This window comes from Triticum aestivum, chromosome 2B (assembly GCF_018294505.1).
Source record: "Triticum aestivum cultivar Chinese Spring chromosome 2B, IWGSC CS RefSeq v2.1, whole genome shotgun sequence".
NCBI lineage: Eukaryota > Viridiplantae > Streptophyta > Magnoliopsida > Poales > Poaceae > Triticum > Triticum aestivum.
Window position 1 is genome coordinate 681,217,186 of NC_057798.1, and position 21,094 is coordinate 681,238,279.

The following is a 21,094-nucleotide window of genomic DNA, read 5'->3' on the forward strand; positions in this document are numbered from 1 at the left end:
TTATCATTAGGTTCGTGTTCATCTCCAGATTGTGTTTCAGCATTAGAGATAGAAATATCATTAGGATTCTCAGGTGTTTCTACAATAGGTTCACTAGAATCATGCAAAGTCCTATCATTTTTCTTTTTCTTCTTTTTAGTAGGACTAGGAGCATCTAAATTATTTTTTCTGAGAATCTTGTTCAACTCTCTTAGGGTGGCCTTTAGGATACAAAGGTTCCTGAGTCATTTTACCAGTTCTAGTAGCCACTCTAGCAGCAAAATCATGTTTATTATTTAATTCATCAAGCAATTCATTCTGAGCCTTAAGTACTTGTTCTGCTTGAGTAGTGACCATAGAAACATGTTTACTAGTGAGTTTAAGTTCACCCTTAACTCTAGACATATAATCACTCAAGCGTCCAATCATATAAGCATTATTTTTCAATTGTCTACAAACATAATCATTGAAATTTGCTTGTTTATCCATAAAATCATCATATTCATCTAAACATTGGCTAGAAAACTTAGTAGACAGGATTTCAACTTTATCATATCTATAAAGAGAGTTTACCTTCACTACTTGTGTCGGGTTATCAAGACCTTGTATTTCTTTAGGTGGTATATTGAGGCCATGAATTTCTTCGACAAGAGGTAAATTTTTAAGATTTCGGCTTTAATACCTTTCTCTTTCATAGATTTCTTTGCCTCTTGCATATCTTCAGGACTGAGAAATAGAACACCTCTCTTCTTCGGAGTTGGCTTAGGAGTTGGTTTAGGAGGTGCCCAATTATTTTCATTGGCCAACATATTATTCAATAGCAATTTAGCTTGGTCGACTGCCCCGTCCCTGAAAATACAACCAACACAACTATCCAAGTGGTCCTTGGAAGCATCGGTTAGCCCATTATAGAAGATATCAAGTATTTCATTTTTCTTAAGAGGATGATCAGGCAAAGCATTAAATAACCGAAGAAGCCTCCCCCCAAGCTTGTGGGAGACTCTCTTCTTCGATTTGCACAAAATTATATATTTCCCTTAAGGCAACTTGTTTCTTATGAGTAGGGAAATATTTAGCAGAGAAGTAGTTAATCATATCCTGGGGACTACGCACACAACTAGGATGAAGAGAATTAAACCATGTCTTAGCATCACCCTTTAATGAGAAAGGAAATATTTTAAGGATATAATAATAGCAAGATTTCTCATTATTAGTAAATAGGGTGGCTATATCATTTAACTTAGTGAGATGTGCCGCTACAGTTTCAGATTCAGTGCCAAAGAAAGGATCAGATTCAACTAAAGTAATATTCTCAGGATCCACAGAGAATTCATAATCCTTATCAGTAACAAAGATAGGTGAAGTAGCAAAAGCAGGGTCATGTTTCATTCTAGCAATCAGAGTCTTTTGTTTCAGTTTAGCTAATAATTTCTTAAGATTTGATCTATCATTGCAAGCAAGAAAATCTCTGACAGTTTCTTCATCCATAACATAACCCTCAGGAACAACAGGCAATTCATATTTAGGGGGAGAACCTTCATCATCACTATCATCAATATTATCAGTTTCAATAATTTCATTCTCCCTAGCCCTAGCAAGTTGTTCATTAAGAAATTCACCTAATGGCACAGTAGTATCAAGCATAGAAGTAGTTTCATCACAAGTATCTTGCATAGCAGAAGTGGCATCATCAGTAACATATGCGACACATCAGAATTAATAGCAGAAGCAGGTTTAGGTGTTGCAAGTTTACTCATAACGGAAGGAGAATCAAGTGCAGAGCTAGATGGCAGTTCCTTACCTCCCCTCGTAGTTGAGGGATAAATCTTAGTTCTTTGATCTTTCAAGTTCTTCATAGTGATCAGCAGATATAAATTCCAAGTGACTCAAAGAATAGAGCTATGCTCCCCGGCAACGGCGCCAGAAAATAGTCTTGATAACCCGCAAGTATAGGGGAACGCAACAATTTTCGAGGGTAGAGTATTCAACCCAAATTTATTGGTTCGACACAAGGCGAGCCAAAGAATATTCTCAAGTATTAGCAGTTGATTTGTCAATTCAACCACACCTGAATAACTTAGTATCTGCAGCAAAGTATTTAGTAGCAAAGTAGTATGGAAGTAACGGTAACAGTAGCAAAAGTAACAGTAGCAGTTTTGTGGTAATGTAACAGTGACAACAACAAAGTAACTAAGCAAAGCACAATACGTGAAAAGCTCGTACGCATTGGATCAGTGATGGATAATTATGTCGGATGTGGTTCCTCATGTAATAGTTATAACATAGGGTGACACAGAACTAGCTCCAGTTCATCAATGTAATGTAGGCATGTATTCTGAATATAGTCATACGTGCTTATGGAAAAGAACTTGCATGACATCTTTTGTCCTACCCTCCCGTGGCAGCGGGGTCCTAATGGAAACTAAGGGATATTAAGGCCTCCTTTTAATAGAGTATCAGACCAAAGCATTAACACTTAGTGAATACATGAACTCCTCAAACTACAGTCATCACCGGTATGTATCCCGATTATTGTCACTTTGGGGTTAACAGATCATAACACATAATAGGTGACTATAGACTTGCAAGATAGGATCAAGAACTCACACATATTCATGAAAACATAATAGGTTCAGATCTGAAATCATGGCACTCGGGCCCTAGTGACAAGCATTAAGCATAGCAAAGTCATAGCAACATCAATCTCAGAACATAGTGGATACTAGAGATCAAACCCTAACAAAACTAACTTAATTACATGATAAATCTCATCCAACCCATCACCGTCCAGCAAGCCTATGATGGAATTACTCACGCACGGCGGTGAGCATCATGAAATTAGTGATGGAGGATGGTTGATGATGACGACGGCGACGGATTCCCCTCTCCGGAGTCCCGAACGGACTCCAGATCAGCCCTCCCGAGAGGTTTTAGGGCTTGGCGGTGGCTCCGTATCGTAAAACGTGATGAACCCTTCTTCTCTTCTTTTTTTTCTCCGCGAAAGTAAATATTTGGAGTTGGAGTTGAGGTCGGTGGACGTCCAGGGGGGCCACGAGGCAGGGGCGCGCCCCCCTCCCTCGTGACCAGGGTGTGGGCCCCTTGACGCTAATTCTTTTGCCAGTATTTTTTATTAATTCTGAAAAGTTGCTCCGTGGATTTGCATGTCATTCTGAGAACTTTTATTTCTGCACAAAAATAACACCATGCAGTTCTGCTGAAAACAGCGTCAGTCCGGGTTAGTTCCATTCAAATCATGCAAATTAGAGTCCAAAACAAGGGTAAAAGTGTTTGGAAAAGTAGATACGACGAAGACGTATCAATGTGCCAACATAAGACACATGTTATCGGTTACAAAATATACTACAAACAACCTCCATTTCAAAATTAGTGATGCTTTCAATAAGTTGCACCCACACTGTTCAATTTTTTACTATGCACATAAAAATATATTACCAAAAAAATGAAAAGAAAATAGCATGTTGCAAAAGTCATTTATTTGTTGCTTTCACCTTTATATTTGCAACCATATATACTATACAAAGTAGTGGTAACATTTTTTTATCACAGATATGTTGTCCAAGTCTAGAGCTTTATGTCTTTCAAAACAAGGATGTGATTAAGAGGGAAATATCTAAAAGAAGTAATCAAAATAGTTCCCATTTTTATTTTGTCCAACCTATTAATGAAAAAATAATCGTTCTATCACTTCATTAGGAAAAATAATTTTCAAAGGCGTCAGAACATACCATCCGACAATTGCTTCGCTATACTCATGATAATTATTTCAAACAGATAATATAGATACATACAATACCAATAACAGACGATGCAAGTGTTAACATATCAATCTAACGCCACATAAAAATTGTAGTCTAGCTCTCGAAATTTATATTTGATCTAAGAACTTGTACAAGTGGCACATATGTTACTAATATAGTACTCTTCAAAAATTATAATAATCATTTGCCGATATATTAAAAAATTAATACGGTACATGCATATGTGCTATCTTTTAAGCATAATATTTGTGGTGGTAATAAGACCATATTATTTCGTTTCAGATGACATGAATATCCAAACTAAAATTTCAATTCTCAAACAGTTCGCATTTTGAATGTAAAATCCTGACACTTTCAAGTGAGTAGATGCCCTTGCGTTTGCCAGGGCCACTTTGCTAGTTTCGCATTTTAAAAGACGCCGATAAGTGCCACATGTGTGGGCGTTAGGGAGTCCGCCCACACATTTTGTGTGGTGTATATGAGGAACAGCCCACACACCTACGTGTGGGCAAAACAAGTAATGTTCACACACCTCTTTTTTTCTCTCCCGATCCCTCTCACACGCGTGCGTGTGGGCGAAGTTGATAACGCCCACACGCCCGTATGTCAGGCATCGTACCTTCTGGTCCCCTCGCCACGTGTGACAGTCACCGCGCGCCCGCAGTTGCCATGGTTCAGACCCTGGTCCATGTTCGTTTAACTACAGTTGCCATATTGCTGAACTACGGTTGCCATGTCGGACAACTGCAGTTGCCATGGTTTGGTCTAATGTAGTTGACATGATTTCAAAATTTTAAGAGTTGCCGCATATTAACACTAGGCAGTTGAGAGAGTTGCCATGTGCTCACAAGCATGCTAGGGCAGTTGCCATGTAAAAGGAAGAGTTGACATCTGCTTACGTGCACATTAGGGCAGTTGCCATGTACGTGCACGTTAGGGTAGTTGCCATGTACCATGCAAAAACACATGGCAACTCGGTAAAAGAGAGTTGTCATTTGATTACGTGCACACTAGGCAGTTGCCGTGTACCCTGCAAAACACATGACAACTCAGGTAAAAATAGAGTTGCCACCTACTTATAAAGCACACTAGGGGCAGTTGCCATGTGCACTGCAAAACACATGGCAACTAGCAGCTTGCGTGTGGGAGAGGAGACGGGCGTGTGAGTGAGATGACAAATGCCCACACACTAGCCCTTGTGCGTGCGTGCAAAGTAGCGTGTGGGCGGACTGCTGAACGCCCACGCACCAGCCCCTCCCCTGTGGTGAAACGGCCGTGTGGGCGACTGGGTGAATGCCCACACACCAGACCAGTCCTACGTGACACTAGAAACATGCCAAGATTCATGCGCTCACGAACGAACGCGGATTCACGCGTTTAAACGAGATGCAAACGCCCACATGTGTGGGCGTTAACATTTCCGCATTTTAAAAAGGACAAACTTGGGGGCATTTTCTTGCAACTTGGGGAATTGGCTCTATAGCTAGAGCCACACGCTCATCAGTCACGAACTGTTCGGTGTTTCGACGTCCGTCCGCACGCACCAAGCACCATATATACCCGAGCCTTCCCCTCCGCTTGAGCCAACTCCATCGCTTCCCTTTTACTCTGTCTCCCCCTCCCCACACCAAAAGCAGCAAGCAAGCGCACCACCAAGCTAAGCTCTGCTCAGCTTTGTTGGAAACTCGCCTCGACACACCCACAATGGCGGCTTCAGTAGCTTGCTCCTTCTTCTTTGACGCGGAGCTGCTCGGTGAGCCAGGCATGCCCGCGCTGGACGCGTGCGCGCTCTGCGCCAAGCCGCTGGCGCGCGACAGCGACATCTACATGTACAAGGGGGACACGCCCTTCTGCAGCGAAGAGTGCCGGGACGAGCAGATGCAGCTCGACGCCATCTCCGCCAGGCAGGCTGCCCGGAGGCAGCAGCGGTTCTCGTCGGGAACGGAGGCCCGGCGCGGGCACCATGAGTCCAGGAAGGTGTCCGTCGCGAGCTAGCCGGTTAGGCTCCTCGCCTAGTAAAGTAGAGCCCGGCTTGAATCAATGGGATCTTAAGAATCACCGATCTGGTGAGACGAAAGAGGCAGATCTCTCCGGTTTGTCTCGCCTGAACCGGAGAAGCAATGAAGGATCTGAGAAAAGTTCATGTGCTGAGGCTCCGGCCATCTGGGTCGCCCGCGGACGCATGTTTGTTTGAGGCTTTTGAGCCGCGCTTGGTGCAGCACCATATGTAAATCTAAACCACTTTGAATCCCTGTTTGGATACAATTTTTTGCCCACGGATCATGACTTGTCTGAGCTTTGCATTTTCCGTTTCCCGATCACCGTTCATCTCTAAATCGATCATACGCCTTAAGGGAAATCGAGTATTCATAGAGCATCTAGGCGCTGCACCATGAAATGTCGCCAGACTAACACAGGTTAGGCGCGCAGACACCGCTTGAATGAGAGTATGTATGTCGATATGTTATGAATCAAACGGCCGTGCAAAATTCCTCGCTTAATCATGTAGACAGGGGATGCACTTGCACAAGACTTGAGAAGATTCCAACTTTAGTTAAGTTAGTGCACGCTACAGCAAAAGGTCGGAAAAGAGACATGAAAAGAGATTCGTTAAGCATTCACTTCACTTTGTGTTGCTGTTGATGTAGCGATTTCCCCGGTTAGTCAAGATGATAGGGATTTAACTCCATGTTCGCCTGCCCATGCACGAATAGTACTACTCTCTTTTCGTCTACGAGTGTTGTAAGTACGTTTCTAACGACCAATTCTCGTTGGTAAATTCATAGAGCGAACAGATATTGCAACCGAACATTTGTTTTCCCTTGGCGTTCCCCAGTCTGATGATCGTGGAACGAATAGTATTAATTCTGGAGTACTCCTACATGCTAGCAAAGGGGGAAAATAAAAATAGAGGGAGAGACTCATGCATTTGCATTATCTTGTGTTTTTTTTCCCAACCGGGCTCACAACCCCTTTCCATTAATTTTGCAATCAACGGAAATACATCAGTCTTTATCCAAGTTCATCACCGAACTCAAAACAGATATAAACCTACTTTTGCGTGAAATGAGACTGAAAAGGAGGGAGCGAGTTGGCGCATCACCAGGAAACCCACCGCGTGATGATCCTGGAACGGACCACCAGCCATGGGACGAAAACCTGATGACACTTACCAGCCATCTGCTCAGAAATACAAAGTACCAAAACAACCATCAGACTCCGATGACTAGGCAAAACAGTCGCAGTACAGATCACCAGCGGGCATCAGACCCCAGTGGGAAGCGAGAGTAGAGAGCCGCCAGACGCTAATCGCATCTAGCCAATCTGCAAACCATCTCTGTCTCTCAAGAGCAGCCTGTCTCGAGGGAAGGATCTGTCCGTCAGTGCCGCAGCAGCATGTGCCAATCTCTTCACACCTGCCTGGAGCTTCACCCTGTCCTCTTCCTTCAGCAAACCTGCCCAATACATCATAAAAGAGCATGCCGTGAAAACAGCCTCCAGAGGGGATCGAACGACATGCTTATCAAACGTAACTTTATTATGGAGAATCCAAATCCCCCAACATATCGCAGCAATAATCATCATATATAAATGCTTCCCACCCGGAAAGAATTTATAAAGCCAAGCAAAGCTTTGCCAAAGGGATCGAGGGCAGCAAGATGCTCCTGCTGTCATACCCAGCATCCCCCAAACTGAGCGAGCGAGTGAGCACGAGAAAAACAAATGGTTTGCCGTTTCAACATTAGTACAGAAGGAGCAACTGGGATTTCCAGGCCATTTTCTGGCACGCATGTTATCACGAGTAAGGATGGCATTTTGAAATAGTTGCCAAAGGAAAATCTTGATCTTCAGCGGGATAGGTGCTTTCCAGACCATTTTATAATTAGGACCTGACAGGTTTCTCTCCAGCCACTCGTACAAGGATTTAGTGGTGAATTTTCCTTTGCCACCAAGGGACCAAGAAATCTTATCTGGGGATTCATTCAATGTCAGCTTTTTAGCTTCCACGATCATCCAAGCCCATTGATCACCCAGCGCCCCTACTAATCTGCGTCTGAAGCCAATTTCATAGTTATTCGCAGCCCAGGATGCAACAGTGCAATCCTGATCTTGGCAAATGCTGAACAAGTCAGGGAAATGATCTTTCAACACAATGTTATCGATCCACGGGTCATACCAGACCCTAGTAAGGTTCCCACTCTCAATGTTAACCTTTCTACCAGCCATATATGAATCTTTGACTTTCATAATGGCTTTCCAGCAGGGGGAGTCCGAGAAGCGACTCCGGATGTTAGCTACTGTTTTGTTCTTGAAGTATCTAGCTCGCACAATGCGTTGCCATAAACCATCACTCGTTTCCAGTTTCCACCACCACTTAACGAGCAGGGCAATATTTTGCTTATGCAGATCTTTAATACCTAAGCCCCCAATCTTCTTAGATCTGCAAACTCTTGTCCATTTAACCATATGATAACCATGTTTCTTATTCTTTCTCCTCCAAAAGAACCGCCTGCGATGTTTATCCATCTTCTCAATAAAAGTTTTATTAAAAAGAAACATCGACATGAGAAAAGATGGGATCCCATCCAAACTGGACCCCAGTAAGGTCAGTCTGCCCCCAGATGATGCCGCATAAGCAACCCAGGCATCGAGCTTTTTGATCATTTTACCATCAAGAAAGTCCAGATCAATATTCCTGAGAGTAGAATATGTAACAGGGACTCCCAGATATTTCATAGGCAGAGCCCCCACCTGGCATCCAAACATATTCGCATAGATTAAGTCTGTGTCATTATCACCCCCAATACTAAAAATTTCGCTTTTTTCAAAGTTGATCTTAAGACCTGACATAAGCTCAAATAAATACAACAAGAGTTTGATGTTGACAGCCTTGTCAACATCATGTTCAAAGCACAGCACCGTATCATCAGCATATTGCAAGATGCCCACCCCATCCTCAACTAGCTCAGCAGCTAAACCTTTGATCAGGCCATTCTTCTGAGCTGCCAGCACCATTTTAGTCAGGCATTCTGCTGCTAAATTGAACAAGAAGGGGGAGTGAGGATCCCCCTGTCTCACCCCCTTAGCACTTTGAATATAAGGCCCCACCTCATCATTTATCTTGACACTTACCGTGCCATTTTTTAGGATCTGAGAAATCCATCCACACCACTTGGGATTAAACCCGCGCTTTTCATGACAATCAAGCAAAAAATCCCAGTTTATTTTGTCATAAGCCTTCTCAAAATCAAGCTTGAGAACTATTCCAACTTGTTTTTTGACATGAGTATAGTGCATAATCTCATGTAAAGATAGAATACCATCCACAATATGCCTCCCTTTAATGAAAGCATTCTGCTGGATACTAAACAATTTATGAGCATATCTGCTAGCCCTAATATCCATGGCTTTGGTGATCAGCTTATACGGGCAGCGCAGCAGACAAATGGGCCTATACTGTTGGATTCTACTTGCATTGCTTGACTTAGGTAGCAAGGTAATGATACCATAGTTAAGTCTATGCACATCTAACTTGTCAGCATGAAACCACTCAAATAAGCAGAACAGATCCTGAGTTACAACATCCCAGCAATGCTGGTAGAATTCAACAGGGATGTCATCAGGTCCGGGGGCACGGTTAGACCTCATCTCAAATAGAGCATGCTTAATCTCCTCCAAAGAAAAAGGTCGAGTCAAATCTTCGTTCTCCTCCAAGGAAATCAGCTCATCCTGGGACCATAAAGTTGCATCTATCTGGCAGATATTGCCAGGAGCCGGTCCAAATAGGTCTCTGTAATACTCAGTAGCATGTGCAAGTAGGTTTTTAGTCCCTTCCACAACAGCGGACCCACATTCCAATGAAACCATGACATTTTTCCTACGATGACCATTAGCCACTTTATGAAAAAAGTCAGTGTTATTGTCCCCTTTGAAAAGCCACTTTTCATTAGACATCTGATGCCAATGGAGTTCTTCCTCAACATACATATTGTTGAGCTCCACTAAAATATCCAACTTCCTCTTATATGCATCCCCGCACAACCCCTCATCTTCCTCCAATCTCTCGAGCTCCTGAAGCTCGAGCTTGATAATATTTTTTCTGATCCTATTTTGCCCAAACAGATTGGATCCCCAACCTTTGAAAAATTTCTTAATCCTTTTCAATTTAATGTTTAAGATATCAATAGGGTTTACAGTGTAAACCCTATTGTTAATTAGATGATTTTGTTAATTAGATGATTTAACTTCATTTTTGACTGCGCGTGTACGAACGGCAAAAGTCTATTTTCGTCTAGGGTACTGTATTTTCTGACGAGCAATGCATGTTCTGGTCGTAAATGCATCGAGCGGAAACATGGATTATCTTTTCACCAGAAATCATATTCCAATTTAAAATGTTGCGCAAAAACACTACTCTTTTTGACGGTTGCATACTTGAGTGTTGACGGTTACATGCTACTTCCTCTGTTCTTAAATATTTGTCTTTCTAGAGATTTCAACAAGTGACTACATACTGTTGAGTATAATGTTTATTAGGAAAGACGAGATAGACTAGGATTTGTTCTGACTTGTCTTGTACTCCAAGTAGATCACTGTACTTCTATATATATGCCCACGAGGCTCAAGCAATACAACGGACTATTTCACCAATTCCCTCTCTCCCTTCCAACATGGTATCTATCGCAAGTCGATCCTAAACCCTAGCCGCCGCCGCTTTCGTACCTGCCCGGTGCTGGCAACACCGCCGCGTGCCTTCGTCCACGACGTGTCCCCGGGCCCGGCAAGTCTGGTGCGGCGCTTCGTCAACTTCGTCTTCGTCCGTCTACGCATGCCCGGTGCTGGCAACACCGACGCGTGCCTTCGTCTACGATGTGTCCCCGAGGTTGGCAACCCCGGCGCGACGCGTCGTCAACATCATCTACTTCCTGGCGCACCACTACTTCGACACCACTGCGCCAACGACTAACTTGGCGCCTCCTTGCGCCCGTGGCTCCACGTCGACTTTCTCGCCACCGGCTACCCCGACTCGACATCGACCACGGCATTCTTCGCATGGCTACCTCGACCACGGCTCCACCACCCACGCTCTCGGCTACCTCGACAAACGGCACAAAGGGCTATCGCCTTGCTTGAGCAACCTCGTCGGTTGCCACTCCAGCCACGACTCCGCGATGCGTCGACCGTTACGACTGTGGGGGGGGTGTCCGTCGGCTTGCCTTCGGATTCTTCTCCAGTCTCACCGTCTGCGTCGCTACCGTTGTGACTGCGGGGGGATGTTGAGTATAATGTTTATTAGGAAAGACGAGATAGACTAGGATTTGTTCTGGCTTGTCTTGTACTCCAAGTAGATCACTGTACTCCTATATATATGCCCACGAGGCTCAAGCAATACAACGGACTATTTCACCAATTCCTTCTCTCCCTTCCAACACATACGGAGCAAAATAAGTGAATCTACTCTCTAAAATGTGTCTATATACATCCGTATGTGGTAGTCCATTTGAAATCTTAAAAAAACAAATATTTAGGAACGGAGGGAGTAGTTGCAACATGCAATCACACATACAGTTGTAGCTAACCTTTGTCGGATTGAAATATTATATATGGTCTGCACCGTTGCAAGTGTGGTGGCCGTAGAACACTGGAGGCAACTATCGGTCACAGAGGAAGCACGTCACGTCCTGGTTGGATCCGACGGACGCATGGCATGTACCCGGAATGCGTCATAGCACCGGTGCTTCCGAGCGTGACAGCGCATGGACGGCCACCGCCCAAGCCCACTCCCACGCCTTACTCGTGCAGCCGAGCTTTGTCCCTCGGACGCTCCGTCGCCCGCGGGCCACGCACACCGGCGCACGTCGTTTTAGCCGCGTGCTTCCAAGCAAACCCCTCCGAGCCCCGCGATACGTGCACGGGCGCACGGATTCTTTTCTACCCCCTTTTCATCGCCCAGCTGCGCGTTTCGCAAGCGACATGGTGCTCAGACTCCCCCCTCGGTGAAAACGTCAGCATTTGTTTACCGCTGCTACTGGCCAAGTATACTAGTCAGCCAGTGCCCCCCGCAATAAAGCGATTGTGCTTGGGCGTGAAGTTACGTGAGTATAAAAATTGGGGCACGAATCTCAGCGAAGCAAAGCTAGCTGTGCTTGCTTCCCGGAAAGAGGCCTCGCCGTCGTAGCCAGATGCCATTGGCTCCCCGATTCTCTATACTCCAAGTGGCCGCCGCTGCTCACGAGGGCGGCTAAGTAATTATCAACGGCCAAATCGGTGTAGTGGTAGTAGAGGAGTACTAATTAAACCGTCCCGCACAGAGAGATGATTGGACGACGCAAAGCCAAAGGTAGCACCGCGCCCTAGCTCCGATTCTTAAGGCGTGCACCGTGCAGGGTGCAGCTGCAGGTGCGTCTCCCCCAAGCCAAAGCGCACCCACGTACGGCCCTGTTCCCCACGCGTCGCTTAAACAACCGGCCAGTCTCCGTGAAGCACAAGCTTGTGACGAGCATAGCGTACTGCAGTACGTGTTGGACGTAGGTGCCATCGACTCTGCTACGTAGCCCGGATCGAAGCGCGAATCTGCGAAGGCGTCAAGCGTCCCCTCATCACCCATGACACGGCTCCCGATGCTGGTACTTCGTCCATGGCGTGCACGGTGCACCAACCCGAGCCATGATTCCCGTCGACAGAAAGGAAAAGGTCTGGCCCATGGCATGAAGACTGTTTATTGTATGGCTAACCATGTGGGTGTCTGTTGCCTTCTCATTGGCGGGCGAAAAAGCCTACCCATGATTAGTGTCAGCACTGTGTCGAGGCTGGTTTAGTTTAACCCAGTGTTTAGAGGCCACCTAACTTACGATTAGATTCGGGCGCACATGATCGATGACCAAACTCCATGCAGGTACGGCGAATGTGATCCATTCGTACATGCAGTATTGCTCTGCACTGCAACTCGGCATTGTCTATCCATCGGTGTTTGCCGGGAAAGGAGCAGCATTGCAGCAAGGCGGAGCATGTAAAAAAAAAACAGGGTTAATTGGTGTGCAAGTAAACTGGTAGAAAAATAAGTGCTTCAACTTGCTTGCTAGGCCGGCCGGCCGGCCGATACACGTGCAACGGTTGAGATCTATAGCTAGGAGAGGCATGCATGCATGCATGTGCGCGCATGCGTCCTCGTCAGATATGAGTTTGACACGAACGTATGCATTCGTGTGATCGTGTCTGCCTCGGCTAAGTCGCTGGAGACAATGTGCTTAGCGAACAAACAGCTGTTGTTTGCTCGGTTCATGCTAGCTAGATATAGGTACGGCCACTGTGTCAGCCGAACAATTTGCTACTTCTTTTTCTACGTCTTGTCCTCTAACCACCGTCGGCCATCGAGCTGCAATTCCTCGGTCTCCAACATTAATCGGGACGTGCATCTCTTTGTACTCCCTCCGTTCCAAAATAGATGACCCAACTTTGTATTAAAGTTAATACAAAGTTGGGTCATCTATCTTGAAACGGAGGGAGTAGGTATCAGCTAGGTATGCATATGTCAATGCTAAGTTGGTAGCAACAAGAAGCCCCTCTGACGAGACGACTGACAACGAGAAACGAATCCCTTTCATGTCGATGTTTGGTGGTTGAATAGCTGAGCCGCTGGATCCACGGTGTTTGGTACTATAATTTCTTTCATGTTCGTGTTGGGTGGTTGAGAGTCGGGACGATGACTTCACGGTTTCAGGAAGAATTCTTCTGAGAATTTTTAACGCGAAGATTCTAGAGGTGGCCGGCCGGCAAGGAAGACTTGCGTTCCTTCTTCAAGCGGCTATCAGAAATCTGGGATCGCCCATTCCCATTTGTTTTTACCTTACATTTCAGCGACACTTGGATTCCCTTGAGTATACTATAGTCCATCATTTTACGTGTTACAAGTACAAGATGAGAGGAGATATACTTAACAACGAGGGCCAGTTTCCGTATGCTACGCCGTGTCATACTTTCTTTTTTTCGCGAATCTACGTCGTGTCATGTGACTGATACTTGCACGAAAGGTTCTTATTCTTTTCTATTCGTCTGGAGAATACATACATTAAGGTTCCTTTCTGCCCGATTTAAGAATCTCTAGCTCGGCCATGCATGACTCAGCCCAGCCTGCATTTTCTTTGTGTTTCTTGTGCTATTCTTTTTTGTTGGTGAGGAATCTAGCGAACGCCAATCGAATAATCAGTGCAGTTTTCGTGTGGAATAGTCAGGGAAGTTAATTCAGTCAGCTGACCCGGCTAAGTCAAGCGTGACTGTATACAGAGATCAATTATTTTGGTCACATCAGGGTGATATATTTGACCAAAGAAACAGCCGTTTACAGCGCCATTGAACTGTTGATCTATGATATATCCTAGCACTATCGAGGAACAAATCGTCCGTTACATTTGACTTCTTGGTACGTTCCCCTTTGCAAGGCTCGTTCCTGTTCCAATTTACATAACCACAGTCATACTAAGTGCACTAGATAACACGCTAAAAGCAGCTTCAAACACTGATGCACTTTTTTTGTACTCATATTATCAAGTCACACGTTGAAGCAGACAAGGGCAACACGGGCCACGGGGGCTATGATGCCAACAATTGACAGCCGTCTACTCATGAACGAACGAAAGAGCTAGCTAGCTAGCCGGGCCCAGCAGCATAAAACGCCACACAATGTCCACACTCTGCATTTGGCACGTCAGAGTGACACTTTTTCCTGTGGCGACCGTGAATCTCCAGTGACAACACCTGCAGTATGAACGATGCAACAGTAAAAACAGAAGAAGAAGGGAAAAGAAAAGGAAAAAACACGCCGAACATCGATGCAGCGCGTTGCGCCCACTGAGTTGATTCCAGTGGCAACAAAATACGCATCCGTCAAGCTCGGCGATGAATATGATACCACCACCGACGTCTCTTTCGTCTCGTATCAAAAATATTGCGGGAGCAGAAGAACTGGTACTTCCGGAAATAAATCAAGGAGCCGTTTATTGATTAGCTGTGTGTGAAGTAAGCGAGAGGAACATTGAACAAGCAATTATTCAGACTGATAGATTCAATAGTCTCAAATAATTGAGATCATTAACGTGAAAACCTAACCCAACTTAGTTTTGTATAGGTGGCTGATGACTCGGAGCTGTCATGGATTTTTCAGTTTTTAATGTTTGTATGGGTGCTTCTGATTGCTACTGTTTAATGTCAGTGAGTTGATCGTGAGTGGTTCTTTTTCTATGCGAGAGGTAGCATCCATTGTATTGGGTGTCGAAGAAAAACGACCCCTTGACAGGGCCATACCGTCTGTATGATTTGTGAGCACTCAATACATGTATATTTTAGAAAGGTGGCGTTTGGCAGAAAGAATCATGGCGTTTACATATCTGTTGATGTCCTCCATTTACTTCGTATTTGTGCATTAATCCTTGAACTATATGCGCGGAATATGTCACCTCTCTCTAGCGTTGCGTAGTAAAAACATTTGTCATTGCCTTGCTACTAAGATTCGCCATATCGAGTGGCATTGTGGACGAAAGATTATCAGTGAAAAGAAAATAACATGTATGGAAAGAATAGTTGTTGTTCCCTGCCACAGGACGATGGAGCCCTTTCCGGTACTGAACACCGTCGCCAATCATGGATCTTCTTGTTCCTCAAGTTCGTCCACCTCCATCGTCGCTTCTTACTCAACTCTTGCCACCTCCTCGTCCTCTTCACCGTCATTCTTGTGGGATTTTTTTTGGGCGAGGCATGTCTTTCTTGGTCACGTGCTGACACTGAGGAGCTCATATCGGGACCGGTGATTCTTGGTCATCGTCACATAGGTGCATAGATTGGAGCAATCCTTCTTGGATGCCGAAACAGAGGTGCTAAGATCGTGGCGGTCTTTCTTGGAAGCCGGCGCGATAACAACGGTGCAAGAGCTTGCATCACGGTTGGTCACACCTCATCGCAGAAGATGCCGACCTTCCTACCGAACTTCGGCCACTGGTGCATCCTCTAATCCGGTCGCGACCATCATCTTACCCCACTGTGGTACTCCCTCCGTTCCATAATATAAGAGCGTTTTTGACACTACACTAGTGTCAGAAACACTCTTATATTATGTGACGGACTCTTATGCCTCCAATTTTGGGATTCCAAAACTAGGCCACCAAATAATATTTGGAAATTAATTGGCTCCAACTTAAATTACGAGTTTACTCACCACCCATACAACAAAACTTGAACTGTAGCCCAACTCAATATCTCGGCTCATTTGGTATTGAACCTCAGTCTAATTCCTCCAGCCCAATATTTACATCAAAACATAAAATCTTGTTTTTTTCTCTTGGATCTAATTTTCATGTTTTGTCTACGTGGTCAATAATTTAGTTAAATCACAGTTATCAGATGCATAACTCGAAGCCAAATTTACTTTATGTTTCTCATGATTCTAACGAAGAGTATATACAAAATATCTCATGTTAGATCTACTCACAAATATCTCATGTTTCTAACAAAGTGTATATGCAAAATATCTTTTGTTAGAAGATACCATGAAAACAAAGGTGTTGTTGGCAGATCCAAAATATCTTATGTTTCATAAAAGGTGTATTATGCAAAATATCTCATGTTAGAAGCAAAAATGCAATTTGATCGCCTATCTGTTGAGTTGCTATGGTTCACCAGTCACTACTCGGTACTTCGTACCTATCTCCAACACCCCTAAGATATTATGATGGAATCAACCATCAGTTGCTTTAGCGCACGCTTTATCCCCCAAGTTGCATGGCATGCATAAAAGAGAAACACGCCATCAACAACACATTGCACGCGATACATCATCCTAGACGAAGACTTCACAGATCACAAATGTGTAGCTTTCTTTAGAGTAAACCGAGCTTCCCGTTGCAGTTTGCAGGCCCCTCATGGTTTCAAGCCGAGTAGGTGGATTGTCGTCAAATCAGGCAGCCGCACCTATTGCGCCCCTGTTTCTCCATAGACCGGTTCAGTTTAGTTTATGCAGTATTACTAGCACGAGCGTAGAGATCCATGGAGCCAAGCAGCGGCACAAGCGAAGCCGTAATCCCTCGAATAATCGGACGTGACAGGTACAGATGTATTGGAGATGATCAACGGGATGGTGGGAAAAAAGAAGCGGGGAAATGAATAAATGTCGAACGGTTGGTCGACACAACTTACTCAAGATTCTGCTCGCTGGAATAGTGGTGCTATCAGTAGTGCGGCCATGGACCACCCGTCCACCCCCACGGCTCCACCAACATGCGCCCTGGTTTTTGATTTGTCCGTGGCAACCTGATTAGGCTGGTCACAATGGGCAAGAACATAAACTAGTAACTTACACACTTCCCTAGACTATGTTACTACTTCCATAGTGGGTAGGAACATCTATGTAGTATCATGCAATGATGTATTTATTAGGTTATAGACTCATTGTTTCTTGGAGTGTGTGATGTTCCGGTAACTTAGCTAGTTACCACAAACACCTCTCTCTTTATTAAATACGTGCCACATAAGCAAAGTTATATTGAAGTGTGTGATGTTACTCCTAAGTTCCTCCCCACTGTGACCAGCCTTAGCAAACCTGTTTGGGGCTTTGCAACTTGGTTATTAGTACAGTACTAGGCCCTCTTCTACAGGAAATGTTGGTGCTAGTGGCCTGGTGGTACGTGCTATGTGTCCAAAAGAAAAAATCTTGCATTAAAGGGAGTTTTTGTGGAGGAAATAATATCTTGCATACCACTTGTGTTCACCCAATATGTAGTTGGGCACCTAGGATTATGTATTATTGTTATTGTGTATGCCAATGGAGTCAAGTTCGCCACATCGAACCCGACAAGTCAGCCCATCCCAGATCGCCAACCCCCCCCCCCCCACCCACACACCCACACACATGGGTACTCTTCTTTATCGCACCCCCCCCCCCCCCGCCCCACATTTCTTGTGCATGTGTTGGTGCCCATCTCCTTCCTAGTTATCGCGCTTGGGACGCCATCCACCGCGCTCAGATGGATCTTGGATCGGTCGAGCCGTGACACCGTTTTCGAACTCCAAGAGCCGCGTGCGCGAGGAACGCTGATGTGGACATGGCCCGATCTTTCAATGAGAGTGGGATAACTATTGATTCGATTGATTTTGACCTTGACGATCCAGCTATACCACCGACAATACGCCTCGGCAATTGCTAAACCAATCTTCGATGGTTATTGACCTTGGAGTAGGAATGATCAACCTGAACAACGAGGCTCGAGTTCCGGCAAGCAATCGAAGAGCCGAGAAACTATGATAATGCAATCTTAATTGCGAATATAAATTAAGCAGCCAATAAAGGTATGGTTCTTGATACAGGATCGGGACAAGACGGTAGTCCTACACCTCTCACCTATGCAAATTGTTTCTGAGCTAAACAATGTCTAAACAAAACCAGAGTCTAAAACTCATGAATTGTGGAATATATATGGGGCCTAAGACAAGCAGGTGTATAAAAGGAAGGAATCGGTCTTATTTTTCGCCTCTGGGTTGGCTCACTTGAATTGGGTCTACGTTGCTTCGGGTTGTCTGTCTATACATGATGTGCTTGTGTGGATTGCCACCGGTGCCGCACCTCCATGGATTTGTATATGCCGTGCACATTTTTTTTCTGTGTCTCCCTCTCGCATCTTGGCACGCGGCTTATACTCCGTCATTTCCTAAATATAAGTTCTCTTTAGAGATTTTAATAAGGGACTTCATATGAAACAAAATGAGTGAATCTATACTCTAGAATATGTCTATATACATCCGTATGTAGTTTCTATTGAATTCTCTAAAAAGACTTATATTTAGAAACCGAGGGAGTACGATTCTATTAATTCTACATAAATAAAAGATTGTGTTGTATTTATCTCCTAAGCAACAAAATAATAATTTATATATTTAGTAATAGAACTCATTTGTAAAAATAAACGTGTGTGAAATTTTTGGTTGTATCCGATGTACCCATGTGCACACCAGAGAGATGTTGATAACTGAGTGAGAGAAGACGTAGATGGAGAAGATGAAAGCGTCAAAGCATATGGAGCTTGAGAGGAAGAGGGTGATGGAAGCATTGAGATTGAGAAGAAGGCGATGAGGGTCACGAGATTCACCAAGAACTAGTAGCCGAGAATCGTGTTGGCCGGTAGTAACTCATGGATGATGATGCCAAGAAGTGGCTCACCACCATGCGCAAAGACTCAAAGTGCACAGGAAACAAATCTTTGATTCATTTACTATGCCTGAATCATTAAAATATTTTTCATGGATCATATTTGAATTGCTAGGTTGTTTGCTTTTTTTTAACTGATGAATTGTTGTGTGCAATATTTATTGTCGAATGATCTACGTCACATGAGTTGCATAAATTTGGAGTTGGGAAATGTGGATACTGTTCTAGGGACGAATAGATGGGATTCAATTCCCGTTGTTCGCAGACATGCCTGGACATATCCGCGGACAAATGAGGGTCAAATTTAACACTTACCCTTGAAGAAGTTTAGAGAATAACAGCAGAAAATAAGAGAGAGAAGAAGTCTAGAGAACAGAGCTAGTCCACCATCACGACCATTCGCACCACAAAATCTACTCAAACCCAGCCTCTATTTCAGTTTTTCTACTCGAAAGGAAGCTAATTTGGATAATTTTTGGCATAAAAAGGATAAACTTGTGGGAACTGGCTCTATGGCTAGAGCCACACGCTCGAGAACAGTCCTGTCTTTCGCCATCCGTCCGCACGCACCATATATACCCGAGCCTTCCCCTCCGCTTCACCCAAGTCGCTCGCGCCCCTCTTCCTCTGTCTCCCTCTCCCAACACCAAAAGCAGCACCACAAAGCCAAGCTCTGCTCAGCTTTGCTCGCAACTCGCCTCCACACACACCCACAATGGCGGCTTCAGCAGCTTGCTCCTTCTTCTTTGATGCGGAGCCACTCGGCGAGCCCGGCATGCCCGCGCTGGACGCGTGCGCGCTCTGCGCCAAGCCGCTGGCGCACGACAGCGACATCTTCATGTACAGAGGGGACACGCCCTTCTGCAGCGAGGAGTGTCGCGACGAGCAGATGCAGCTCGACGCTATCTGCTCTAGGCAGGCCGCCCGGAGGCAGCAGCGGTTCTCGTCGGGATCGGATGCCCGGCGCTGGCATCAAGAGTCCGGGAAGGTGTCCGTCGCGAGCTAGCCGGCAAAGCTCGTACCCCAGTAGAGTAGAGCTTCATTGAATCAACGGGATCCGAAGAATCGCCGATCTGGTCTCTCCGGTCTATCTCTCGCCTGAGACGGAGAAGCAGTGAAGTAGTAGCACCTATCAAAGTTCATTTGCTGAGGCTCCGGCCATCTTGGTCGCCCACTGGACGCGTCCTTCTCCTGGCTTCCTTTTGCCTGTGTGTGTGTGTGTGTGTGTGTGTGTGTGTGTGTGTGTGTGTGTGTGTGTGTTTGTTTGTTTGAGGCTTGTGAACCGCGGCTGGTGCAAGTGCAGCAACATATGTAAATCCAAACCATTTGGAAATCCTCATTTCAACACAAAATTTGGCCCAAATTAAGATCATGACTTGTCTGGGTTTTATTTATGATCTCTGATGAGCGTTCATCGGTCCGATAAAACTATGCCTAAACCTAAATCTAGTATTTGTAGAGCATGGTTGCAGGCTGCTTGAACGAAACTATGTATTCCCTTCATCCATAATAATTGTCGTCGGATCGGAGGGAGTGGCTTCTTTACGAACCAAATGTACATGAGAATTCCTCTGTTAATCTGAAGACAGAGGATGATGTGGCTTCGTTATGAATTAAACGGCCGTTTAAAATTCCCCTGTTAATCATGTAGACAGGGGATGGACTTGCACAAGATTTTGGGAAGATTCCAACTTAGTTATGTTAGTGCACGCTACGGCAAAAGGTGAAAAAGGACATGAAAAAGATTCGTTAAGCATTCACTTCACTTTGTGTTGATGTTGTTATAATGATTTTCCTCGAGATTATTTTGTGACTCGCTATGCATTCACATTATTTTGTTTTGTTATTAATGAGATGATTTAACGATTTTCCTTGTTCCGCCAGATCAAGATGATAGGGATTTAACTCCATTTTCTGACGACCAATTCACGTGCTGTTAGTAAACGCATGGAGCAGAAACAAAAGTTATGTTTTCACCAGAAATCATATTCCTATATCCTATTTAAAAAGTTGCACAAAAACTCTAGTGCTAGTAGTTCATTTGCATTGCAACCACACATACAGTAATAGCTAACCGTTGTCTGATTGAAATACTAGTATGTGGGCATGTAGGGTCTGCACCGTTGCAAGCCTGATGACCGTAGAA

General features: G+C 44.7%; 2 protein-coding genes across 2 annotated transcripts; both read left to right on the plus strand.

Moving 5' to 3' along the window:
* Nucleotides 1-5,359: 5,359 nt before the first annotated feature.
* LOC123042063 (FCS-Like Zinc finger 2-like) lies at nt 5,360-6,041 on the plus strand. Its single transcript, XM_044464590.1, has one exon. The coding sequence runs from the start codon at nt 5,463-5,465 to the stop codon at nt 5,751-5,753; it is 291 nt and encodes a 96-aa protein (XP_044320525.1). The 5' UTR covers nt 5,360-5,462; the 3' UTR covers nt 5,754-6,041.
* A 13,517-nt stretch (nt 6,042-19,558) lies between these two features.
* On the plus strand, nt 19,559-20,320 carry LOC123042065 (FCS-Like Zinc finger 2). Its single transcript, XM_044464591.1, has one exon. It carries the CDS (start codon nt 19,664-19,666, stop codon nt 19,952-19,954), a length of 291 nt encoding a protein of 96 aa, XP_044320526.1. The 5' UTR covers nt 19,559-19,663; the 3' UTR covers nt 19,955-20,320.
* The last annotated feature ends 774 nt before the right edge of the window (nt 20,321-21,094 follow it).

What these genes read in the sequence shown, in the direction of transcription:
- LOC123042063 (XM_044464590.1), top strand. Translation starts at nt 5,463, where the DNA reads ATGGCGGCTTCAGTAGCTTGCTCCTTCTTCTTTGACGCGGAGCTGCTC.
- LOC123042065 (XM_044464591.1), top strand. Translation starts at nt 19,664, where the DNA reads ATGGCGGCTTCAGCAGCTTGCTCCTTCTTCTTTGATGCGGAGCCACTC.